General features: G+C 42.5%; 2 protein-coding genes across 8 annotated transcripts in view; one reads left to right on the forward strand and one right to left on the reverse strand.

Annotated features, from left to right (window-relative positions):
- camk2d2 (calcium/calmodulin-dependent protein kinase (CaM kinase) II delta 2) overlaps positions 1-8642 on the forward strand; it is a 34055-nt gene extending 25413 nt beyond the window's left edge. For 2 of the 7 annotated variants that reach the window (XM_042108023.1, XM_042108032.1), the window contains exons 14-21: positions 984-1043; positions 2926-2970; positions 3160-3208; positions 3535-3657; positions 4439-4459; positions 4649-4724; positions 5058-5152; positions 6164-8642. In XM_042108023.1, coding sequence (XP_041963957.1) covers positions 984-1043; positions 2926-2970; positions 3160-3208; positions 3535-3657; positions 4439-4459; positions 4649-4724; positions 5058-5152; positions 6164-6396 — 702 coding nt within the window. In that variant the 3' untranslated portion in view covers positions 6397-8642. The remainder of the gene's footprint in view (positions 1-983; positions 1044-2925; positions 2971-3159; positions 3209-3534; positions 3658-4438; positions 4460-4648; positions 4725-5057; positions 5153-6163) is intronic. The other 5 variants (XM_042108067.1, XM_042108076.1, XM_042108040.1 and 2 more) reach the window with 4 other exon arrangements.
- Positions 8643-9017: 375 nt separating this feature from the next.
- Positions 9018-12299, reverse strand: part of ank2a (ankyrin 2a, neuronal) — a 108261-nt gene continuing 104979 nt past the window's right edge. The window contains exon 49 of the mRNA XM_042107984.1: positions 9018-11451. Within this exon, the coding sequence (XP_041963918.1) occupies positions 11437-11451 (15 nt within the window). The 3' untranslated portion in view covers positions 9018-11436. The remainder of the gene's footprint in view (positions 11452-12299) is intronic.

Here is a 12299-nt window from a genome sequence, read left to right on the forward strand (position 1 = left end):
ACTGTTACTAACGAAGGTTTTATAGCAATATTATAAATGTGGCGACAGAATAGCCTAGAACTTGGGTAAGCCTTGCGTTTAGTAGCCTAATTGCGTTGATAGCCAAAACTAATGTGAATCACGGACTATCCTACAACCAAAGAAAGTAAAGGTGATTAGTAGGCCTACCTGCGTTAGCCAAATAAAGGACGGGACTGCACCCTTCACAAACCGTAAAATAAAGTTTATTAATTTTACAGTTGACTACAGTTGACAGTTCACCATCAGTCCACACAAACAATTCTGGTTTCCTTGCACTAGCCATTTCGTCGTAGCCTATTCTGTCTGTTTGTAAAGCGCAAGTTTTGGTCAATTTCTGTAAAGAAACAGTGCCACCTATAGGCCTGGGGTATGAAGTAACGTGTTGAGTCGTGTTGAGATGGATCCGTTTGGATGCAAATATTCTTGATACGGTTCCAGGGAAGACGGAGGAAAAAAAGATCGGTTTGGTACGTGTGGACTAGGCCTCAGGCTCCATGATTTATTTATGACATGGAGAAGCCGTTGTTATGGTGGAGGGTGCAAGTGTAAACACTGAAAAGGTTTCTAACACGTGAGGTCACATAGACAGAACAAATAGACTTTCAGTTCTCTAATCTGCATTTCATGTTTTCCTTAAAATGGAGAACTCAGTAACACATGGTTTAAGTCATACAGTTTCTAAAAATAGTGAACCTAATGCTCTTTTTGAGTTATGAATGACAATGAAACGTCATCATTGTAAAATCTGATGCACTTAGCTTTAAACATGGGGACTTCATGAGGACACTCAAGCTGCTTAAAGCACACATCTGACAATTGTACTATCTATCTAGGTGACATCTCATTTGGCTATGTCATTGATTTCGATTGTCTTTTTATTTTTATTTTTACAATATTTTGTTCATTTTTTTGTTTGGTCGTGTCAGCACTGGCTGTAATGACTGCTTTACACACTCCCACAGGTTAACAACAAAACCAACATAGCCACCAGCCCTAAAGACACAGGCCCAGCCCCAGCACTGGTACCCACAATGCACTCTGCCTTGCCTTGCCTTGCCATGCATGCCTTGTCACACCACCTCAGAGCAATCAGGGGTCACATTTGCTTACTGAAGCCTGTCAGGTCATCGGGTACCGTGTGAAGGCTGATAAAAACTATTGAAGTCTTTTCTTCAGTAAATGTGCCCCTTTGATCCTCATGCTCTGTGATTGTGATTGTATTTGTTGTCTGCCTTTTCTTGTTGTTCTTCTTGCAATGTGGTTTGTCAGATTTTCTTTGTAATGTGGCTTGGGCCTGGATGATACAGCAGTGCATGGCAGTGGTATATGTGTGTGTGTGTGTGTGTGTGTGTGTGTGTGTGTGTGTGTGTGTGTGTGTGTGTGTGTGTGTGTGTGTGTGTGTGTGTGTGTGTGTGTGCATGCTGCTTCAGGGCCATACAATGATGAAGTAGAATCATGTGACTGATGATGTGTGTTTGCACACTTGCAATCTGGTTTGACGTGGTAGTCATGTGCCTGTTTGCATGACGTACACTGGATGACGCACAGCCCACCCAACCCCTCTCCCTGACACACACACACACACACACACACACACACACACACACACACACACGCTTTTATGGTTTTTGTTTCCCAGACAGATGATAAAAGCGACTCAGTGTAATCTTCTCTAATCTCAGGCTGTGATTAGGCGGGTCGGATAGAGTCATCAGGATCAATGCAGATAAAGCTCGCACAGTGACCACCATGGCACATAATTACTGTGTGTGTGTGTGTGTGTGTTTGTGTGTGTGTTTTTATTATCAAAACACTCATATTTTGGGAGATGGATAATTATGTTCTGGACAGGAAGGGGACATTGATGAATCATAGAGGATAGAAAAAACCCAGGTAGTGAAACCTACAGGAAGAGGAGAGATATTGAATGGTACCTCTGCACTACTAGGGAAGGGGAATGTAAACCATCGGGGAGATTACTGATATGCACATGGGAGCAGGGTGTTGAAAAAGAGATTGGAAATGAAAGGGTAGCAGCAGTCCTACCCTTATGACATTAAACCATATGGTGTGTGTAGTGATTAGGAATAGTTATGAGAGATTGATGAATTAAAACGAACAGGGTTAGCTGTGGCTTGCCCCTCTAGAGAGTGCGAGAGAAACAGAGAGAGAGCACGAGAGAGATAGAGCGAGAGAGAGAAAGAGAGAGAGAGAGAGAGAGAGCATCCAAAGTCTAGTGAGACAGAGGGCAGAGCTGACTCCGGGGAACTAGCTTGGGGTGAAGTGTACAGTGTGTGGGCATTACATAACGCGGCATGCAGTTGGAGGCAGCTGGTCATGACAAATGGAGCCCACAGAGGCAGAACCGTGCAGAGCAGATGAGGGCTGAGAACCGCGTCCAGCTGCAGACTCCTGCTGCCCTCCCCCACCACTTCACTCTGCCCCCATTTTCTCCTCACACACCTCAGTGTCAGAGCTCTCTGGGACATAGCCATCACATGTGCTCCTCTCCCCAAAGCTCACCAAACACAACGGAGCCAGTAGCCTACTGTTTTGTGGATAACTACTATTGAGCTATGTGATGTTATAGTGGGTTGTAAGGTGAACTGCCTCACATAGAAAATTAGTTTGCGTTGTTGTATCATTAGTACTGCTGAGTCAAAAATGCCCCTCTTTTGGTTAGAGCATCAGATTTCAGGATATGATGTGGTCAGAAACACACACACACATACACACACACACACACACACATGCAGAAAACAGATAGAGTACCTTTCCTGTCTGGTAATCAACAAAGCATGCAGTGTCCTCCCTGTGTTGTTTTTATGCCATTTTATTCCCCTCATTAGAAAATAACTTTATTTATAACATTTATTTTTTCTGCCTCCATGTCAAATGCAAAAGGAACCCCAGACGACCGTGATTCACAACCCTGTTGATAGAAACAAGGTGGAATATCAGCTTTTTATAATCAGAGCACACATATGCATACATATGTGTGTGTTTCACAATATACGTAAATAAGACATATTGAAATGGAATCAAGCACATTAATTCATGTTCCTTGTCATAATATTATTTCATCTTATTATGTTCTTTCCTTGGCATGGATGTCCCTGTGTTTTGTTGAAATGTTAGGAGTCCACAGAGAGTGCTAACACCACCATTGAGGATGACGACCTGAAAGGTAAGGTGTATGTGGCTGTCCTATGGCCTGACTGATGTAATCCACCCCAAGCCATAGTCATTTCATTTTCCTTTGTTCTCATTTTTTCTCTAACATTCCTTACCTTTGATCCCAACTCTAGCTTAGAATTCTTTCATCTCATTCCCTGCATTTAGTGTTTTTTTTTGTTGTCATAGCTAGTAACCTTTTTTATTCCACTTTCCTGTTGCTGCCCCCCCCCCCCCCCCCCCTTCTCATCCCTACTTTTCAAACTTTTCTCATCAGTGTCTTACTCGAAAATGCCTTTCGTTTGTTTTCCTCCGTCCACTCCCGCCTTTTCTGGGCAGCCAAGCGCTTTGGAAGCCTCAGCATAAACTCCCTCTGGCAGCCCAAGCCACAGCCACAGCCACAGCCACAGCCCCGCTCCCAAACCACTGAGGCCAGGCAGGTGCCCACCTCCTCGGTCCAGAGTAAGTCCCACCTTTAGTGGGAGCAGAGACAACCCTCCCCCCCCCCCCCCCCCACCACCACCACCACCTCACCTGTCCTCGACATGCCCTCTGTCCCCCCTGCCCAGTAGAGTGAGAGACCCCTTAAGCCTCTGAAATTCCACTGTGTCCTTCATCTGACAGCCTTACTCTGTAATGATGTAGGGAACCCTTCCCCCCAATTCAGTTGCTGTTTTGAGAGTGAGTGGGAATGGGACACGCTACACAGTAAATCCCCTTAGCAAGAGATCTGTTCTGCTTTATGTTGCCCTAGTCCATGCCCTCCTGTTTCAGTTGCTCTGCACCTTATCACAAGAGATCCTTTCTGTCTCTTGAAGCAGATTACCATGGTAATCTGCCAGTAGATAAGTTTTATTATTTTCTTTCTTAGAGTTGTTTTTTCTTTCTTAGAGTGTTTTATTGCTGTTGCTGTTTCTTTAGGAAAAGATAGAGAGGCATTTGCGAGACTGGCAACAGAGTGCCATGGGCGGTATTTTGATGTGACCTTCTGAGCTCTAAACTCTGTGTACATTCTCTCTCAAGCTCTGCTAGTGCATGTGTGTCACGTCAAAATACTGCCCTTAGAGGCCCAGCAACAATGCCTGTGGCAAACTATGGAAGTTTATGAAGTCTCATCAGCATGCTCTCTATAACGCGCCTGAGTGCAACTTTTTCCTTTTCCTAACATTTTGATGATGATTGCGACTGATCGCAAAACATGCTTTCTGACCAAAGTCTGAGTAATGTTTTTGCTGTCCCTCAGCTTGCCAAGTTATCAATAAAGGTAAATTGAATTGATCTTTTGAATGAAAGTGTTGCCTGTGAGTTATCATCACTGAAACACTGATCATTCTGAAATATAAATAATGGTGAAAAAAACATCCAAAAACAGTAATGATAATCTTTAGTGGTTTTCTCTCTTTCCTGCCCGATGCATTGTTGGTGAACAACTGTGGTGTTTTTGTGTCCCCAGCTCGTAAGCAGGAGATTATCAAAGTGACCGAGCAGCTGATTGAGTCCATCAACAATGGTGACTTTGAGGCCTATGCGTAAGTGTGGACATTCTTTCCTTCTGATGGGAGAATCTGTTGAATGATGTAGGAATATGGATGCTTCTGGAGGCAGATATTGGGTGGGCACTGTTCAGAATACGTAAGACCAGGTTGTTGGTGGAAACATGTTGGCTTTTTAAATCAATGTAGCCATGATAATAAAGGCTTTTAAACTCATATTTTCTCGGCTTTACCCTCCTTGGAGTGCCTGGGCTGCTCTCATTGCATCCTCAGATTTTGTGGAATGTCAGTGGGGTTGTTGCAGCACAGCCTGTGCTTGGTGAGAGGGGTCTGACGCATGATGAGCGTTCGTTGGTGTTTGCCTTGTAGGAAAATCTGTGACCCTGGCCTCACATCCTTTGAACCAGAAGCGTTGGGCAACCTGGTGGAGGGGCATGACTTCCACAGGTTTTACTTTGAGAATGGTAAGTGGGCTCTTCAATGAAGTCGTCCTTGAAAATTTTAAGAATCTGTGCAGAGGGAGAGACTTCCTGCCCTCCTTCTCTCTTTCTCTCTCTCTCTCTCTCTCTCTCTCTCTCCGTCTCTGTCTCCGTCTCTGCCCTCTATTTGCCCCCCTCTTTCTCTCTCTTTTTCATCAGCGTTACAGCTTTATTACTTTTGTAAATGAAGAGTGGTGTAGATTTTGAGTGTGAATACTAAAGCTATCTCTAATCACCTTCCGTATTCTCCCGTAATCCCTGCTCAGTCAGTAATAAGTGCAGGGAGGAGCAGGAGAGGAGAGGAGTATGTCCCAGAGCTCTTACACAGGGCCAGAGGCTACAGACCTTCTAACTGAGCTGCATCTAATCAGTTCCAGTCCAAATCAAATAAAACTATATCTGCTGGCTTAAGTGTGGATGAAGAATGTCACCCAGTGCACTGTTAAGTGGAGGTCACTAGTACAGGCAGGGAGGGCATTCCATTCACTACAAAAACAAGTTAGTTTCAGCTCTTTTGAGTAAAGATCTGAATAGCAAAGAATGTCAACTGTGGTACAATTCTATTTCATTAGTACACTGTAATGTTATTGCTTTGATATAGGTATTTCCATTTGTTAGATACCCAATCAGGTTTGATATAGGTGCAACTGGTTATGGCCCACACTCACACTTATGAATTTATTATAATATATTATTATATATATTTAGCCATTTAGTCATTGCACAGTATAAATGACACTGGCAATGGAAATATATTAGAATGTAGAACATGATGTTTAAAAGCCTGACTGGTGTTGCTGGTATGAGCATAAATGTGTGGGGCCTGCTCATTATCTTGTAGGCCTATGTTGATGACATCAGTAGAGCTTTGGTAGTGCTACTTTTCACAGGAAATGTATTGTCTTTTCGAGCGGTGTGATGGAAGCCCTCACGTGGTTGAAGGAAGGTGCTGTTGTGTCCTGGCCTCTTGTTTATGTTGTGGGGCTTTTGCTCCAGCTCTTTCCAAAGGAAACAAGCCAGTCCACACCATCCTTCTGAATCCGCACGTGCACCTGATTGGCGAGGACGCCGCCTGCATCGCCTACATTCGCCTGACCCAGTACATGGATGCCAGTGGCATGCCCCGCACCATGCAGTCCGAGGAGACCCGTGTGTGGCACCGCCGCGACGGCAAGTGGCAGAACATCCACTTCCACCGCTCCGGAGCACCCAGCGTGCCCGTCAAGTAGAGATGGCCCCGAGCAGCGTGGCACTGAGCTAACCAAGCCCCTGTCAGGAAGCCCAATCTTAACCTCCATCCCTTTCTATGTTTGCCTCCCTCATACCCATTAATGTCTCTGTCTCTCTCTCTCTCTCTCTCTCTCTCTCTCTCTCTCTCTCTCTCTCTCTCTCTCTCTATCTCCTACTATCCTCTGCCCATCCTTCTCTCTCTACCACCTACTCACAGGCCTCTATCCACACTGAAAATGGCCAACTTTATAGAAGCGCCCATATGTATATAGGCAGATGGTTATGTTAGAGGGAATTTGAGTTATTTGGAGATATAGAAATGGCATTAAAATACAGGTTGATTGCATAAATGTGAGTGTATACTTAGGCATGTAACTGATGTGGAAACATGAAGTTGTAGGGTACAATGTCAAAGATACACTCATTTCAACATGGCCTACCTTGATGATACCCTAGTCATGAGGTCTAGAAATAGAGGACAGTGGTTTATAAATGTGATCATTCATAATGTTCACATTTGGCCCATTCATTGTCCTTTAGTCCTTTTCCGTCATTAACATGTGATCATCCTCAGACGTCCATGTCTTCTGTTGCTTGGAGGAGCTTGTTCTCAGAACTGTAGCATTGGTGAAAGAAAAAAGCAAGTGTTTTTTCCATTTGCGTAATCATCTCTATCTCTCTCCCTCTCTCTTTCTCTCTTTCTCTATCAATCTCTCTCTCAATTGCAATTAATCTACAAATTAATTGTAAAAAATCACTTTTTGTCTGTGTGCGTATTTTGTAGTTAATTGATGATAAATGCTTCAGTTTACCCTGGTCGAACACAGCCGTCAACAAAATAATCTTGAGCAGTCTGTCACAAGATGGCACTGTTTCTCAACAACTCTCATCCCTAATCCAGCTCCTTTCTTTTCATGAGGGTTGTTTACCCCCAATCGCACAGGACCAGAGTGTCAAGACATTTTTTGAAAGGACATCACTCTCCCCAAGCGGGCCATGTATCTGGACATTATCAAAAAGTGTATTTTTAACATATTAGGTTTTTTTGTTCATGTTTATTTTTAACAAGCTGTTTTGGTATGCATTGTAAATGTATAGATATGTCTGTTATGTATTTTTATGTCTATGTGAGTGTGTGCAATACGAACAATTTGAAAGATAAGAATGTTAATATTGAGCTTGCTATTGTTCTGGTGATGTACATATGTTGTGGTTGTTAAAAGAAAAAAATCAAAATGATCATTCAACTGATATCCACGCTTTCAGCTGAGCTATGATTTTAGTAAATGCAATCCACAGGCAATGTTTTATTTTCCGCTAGCTTCAAATGTTTGGAACTAAATTCCAACAGAGAAACTTAATTGTAAAGGGTAGTTCAACTGCAGACTGTTTGCAGATGTTGTATGTTTACCTTTACACAGTTGCATATTTTAAAAATTAAAAATAGGAGAATGTAGCATATATAATATATATCAATTTGACAAATTGAGTTATGCATGGGGGGCTGTTTTTCAACATGTGTTATATATTTATTATTTAGTTGTTTTGTTTATAAAATTGTGGATTTAATGGTCTCCCTATGGAATCAATCTTCTTTTTTTCATTTTCAGTATCATCCAACAATAACAACACTACCGATAATGATAGTTGTACTACCACATATCCAGCACAATTAATCAACCATAAGACTGTAGCTAATTTTTACCTTTTGTCAGTTGTTGTAGGTCAATTCTCTCTTTACTACTTTACATTCAAATGGCACAAGTAGAGATCATTGCCTCTCAAGCCACTGTTTCTTCTGTTCATTGCCACACAGTATGTTGATCTCCAGAGGTGTGGTGATGGAGAGAAGGGGGGAGGCCGAGCCCTTATATCTAGCATGCACACTGCCCTTGTAGCGCTCTTGCGTCTCAGTGTCGGTCAAGAGGAGAGGAGCGGGGGTTGCGTTGTATCGTACTGATGTCAGAATGGTCTTCCTTGATGATATACCAGGAGCTTTAACCTCTGGTGCTCTCATGTCAATGGGACTATGCCGATACCATCATTGTCGTTTTCTTTGTCATTTTTTCTTTTAATGTACTGTACTTCTTCCTTTTCTTCTCTTGAGGGTTAAGAAATTCCTCTGCTGAAAGTTGCACCGCCACAAGGGCCAATTTGGAGATAATAGAGTAAATAATTTGCTGCCAGGGTGGCGATAGAAATTCAACATATTTAAGACATAATAAAAATAAAGGTGTGATATTTACATGTTTTTTGTTGTGCTTTGTTTACTTTGCCTAGTCACTTCCTTGACCTTAAAGAGCTAAGCATAATTATTAGATATCTTAATAGATTTTTGTCTTGACGTGTAGTAGCAACACAAAACAGTCAATAACTATATTATAAGGCATAAACATGGCTTAAACAGTGAAAGGGGAGTTGAGCAGACTAAACTTTTATATTAGGGCACCTATCTATTTACAACAAATTGCTATTGCAGATATTTATGAAAAGTCTTCCTCTGGTTCGAACTATACCTGGGAGGTTTATTGTAGCATGAACAGAAGGTGGGCTGTGTGAGGAAAGGACACTTTAGGACATCACCACATTCTAGAGGACAGAACACAGAAGCCAAAAGATGAACAGTTGTACAGTTTTATTCTCTGTCGGCCATGTACACACTGCAGCCATTGTATTGTGTTTAAATGTTTTTTTTTTTTTAAAAGTCAGATAATAAACTAATACATGCCCTGATAGATAGATATATTTATGTATATTTGTATATAGTCGTCAACACAGACACAGGATGTTGGCTCAAATAAATTAAATAAATAAAAAAGGCAGCCTGTCACAGTGAGATCTGTAATTTCCTGTTGTTGATTTCACACACAAAAGCCGGTGAAAAAAAAAGGATCAAAAACATTCAGTGTGTAGCTCAATCAGTATTATCATCATACAGTATGTGTCCGATAAGTGAATCTCGCTCTAGCCGCCCTACACCCCCCCCCCCCCCTCTCTGTACTCACAGCTACTCATACAGTTTCCACACATACACATGGTCAGGCATTCTAAGGTCAATACATTTCAGAGAGAGAAAAAAGAAAAAGCCAATCCTCTTTGCTACTGGACTCTTTTAGCTTTGGAGCAGGTCACATCAAAGAGACATGAAACCATACACAAATGCTCTCCACTTTCCAAAAAGGGCTTAAAAGGGTTAAACTACAACAATGTTTTCTGATGCACCAAGCTGCTATATTGTAAATAAGACCCATATCAGGCAAACCGTCACAACACAGACCTGTACACACCCACACAATCTGTTACACTCTGAACTGCCCTCAGCCACTTACTCGTCCTCTTTCACATTAGTCCTGACACCCAAGATTCACGTTCCTTTGCTAGCCTTTTGGTTTAGTCTAAAACATCTCTCAAGTATAATTAGTTAATACATGTGAGTTTTTAAATGACTTGGGTAGACTGCTACATCTGTGGGGGTACAATCAGCACTCCTTGGTAACAGGGGAGAGTGAGAGGATAAATTATGGAGACATCACATAAAATAACACTTTTTTTTGTTTTGTTTTTTCAAATGTAAGCAGCGCCTGATTGAAGTTGTTGTTTGGAGTTTCCATTAACTTGTTCAATCACTCTTACACAAAGGCTACACAAAGAGAACGAAGGCAAAAGTACTGATTTCATCAGATAGGGAAGGACAAGGTGCTAGTGCATTTCAAAGCACAGACAGACAGAGGGGGAAAAAACAGTAAACACCTCGTGCTGCTCAGGTATCTGACAGGGAAGACAGGGGAAATGCAGGTAGATTCAGAATTTGAAATTGATTTTGCAAATAGTAAGTGACAGATGCTAACTAGTCATGCCTGCTATAATCCTTATATGTAGCTAATGTGGACTACTGTCATTTTTTCTCTAAAAATGCACATTGTATATACTTTCAAAGACAGGTAACACATACACAGAACACTCCGACAGCAGATAGCAGCATCTGTATTAATAACAGATGACTTTAACCCTTTACTTCACATGATCATTGAGATACAGTGTACATACAGGTTATCATAAAGAGTAAGGTCTGTGTACGGTGGCCCAGATGTTCAAGTGGGGGAAAACACAGCATTTGATGTTACTTCTGGGTTATCTGAGACAGACATGACCCACTATGATAAGTACTGTCAAATCCTGTTGATTTTCTCATAAGATCATGTCAAATGAAGTGTCAAGAAGATTTGTATTCATTTTCTGAGAGCTGTAACCTTTATCCTTGAAGAACAATTGGTCATGTAATGAATGATAAGGTTAGATTTCATTTAATGATATCTAAGTACCATGATTATGATAGAGCACTGCAGTAAACACATTGCTGAACCAAAGCCGGTTTGTTATGAGTAGAACTATTGGTTAGTGTCCATCTGAGGTGGGTGTTGAGGAAAATGCCTTCTAGACTTTTCCTAAAAGCTCAACAACACTGTCAAGACATAAAATCAGGGTAAATAATTACAACAACAACAAGGAAAATCAAAAAGGAAATTCTTTGGTCACAAAACAGCAAAAAATTACAGTCATTTAAAAGTGTACACGGAAGAATTTCAAGAAAAAAAATCTATCCAAGTGAAAATAAAGACTAAGAAAAAAAAACAAGCTACAAAAAATAAGAGGAAAACGTAAACCCTCTGCCTGTGAACTCAAGCCAACCAAGACCTATCCCGTGTGTGAACAGGAAGACTGTTAGACACGTGTTTTCTGAGATGGCAGAGCGCGGTGCATAGCGTATTGGCATGTTTGGGCGGGGCCACATCTTGGGTCGGGGGAAAATCGGGGAATGAGCAAGGCAAGAAAGAGCGGAGGCCCTTCACTCCTCCTGGTCTTCCGGCCTCTTGCTCTCTGCACAGTATTGGTGAATGAGATGGTGAAAATGCCGCTGGACGTTGCCGGGGTGACAGGTGTGAAGGCAGGGGCTAGGAGCTCTGCCATCCAGCCGTTCGATGGTGACCCTCCTCCGACCCTCAGCATCCTTCACCAGGGTCCGTCTCTGTGTGTGCGCCTTACGCATGCGGGTCCTGGCAGACACAGAAGGGGTTGAAATGAGGACAGATTTCACTGCTCAATGGGGGCCGAAATAGGCTGTGTGGTCCAGTAGAGTACCACAAGCAAAGCAATGGAGATAGTTGAGACAGACACAGACAGAGCAAACAAAAGAACCGGTCATTTTGGTAAGTGAGGAGAGATAGCAAAGGGCCAAGCATTCAGTTATCATTTCCTGCTATTCGCACAATCATATTTCCAGCATATAATGTTCCAGCACCACATGCATAATGGTGTTGGTGGTTGATGGTGTCTTTTTGTAACACTTGTTTTGTTTTACCCTCACATACACACACACACACAAGCACACATATACTCATGCTCATGGACATGGACACGCATACCCACCCACACACACATACACGCATACACACACACAACACACACACACACACACACACACACACACACAGTAAACACACACATACAAGCATGCACTCATGGACTCGTACACAAGTGCACACACACAAGCACACACACACACACACACACACACACACACACACACACACACCCACACACAAACACCATGCGTATCTCCCAAACCTCCTGATCACAGTTCCATCCTCCTTCACAATGTGCTGCTCTATAATCCGGGGAACATGAGCTTTCTTTGAGAGCCCCATATACCTCATGGCCTGGGAGTGTGAGCAGAGATTGGGGAGGGGGTAAGCATTGAGAAACACACTGGAAACTAGACAACTGCATGAGCCCCACACCTGTGAAGCCACCTGTGAGTGCTGCCAGACTGACTGCTGGAATAGGATCTAGCACAGAGTGAAAGATACAAAGCTAGGATTACATGGAAACCCCATGATGTCAA

Source organism: Alosa sapidissima, chromosome 1 (genome assembly GCF_018492685.1).
Source record: "Alosa sapidissima isolate fAloSap1 chromosome 1, fAloSap1.pri, whole genome shotgun sequence".
Lineage (NCBI taxonomy): Eukaryota > Metazoa > Chordata > Actinopteri > Clupeiformes > Clupeidae > Alosa > Alosa sapidissima.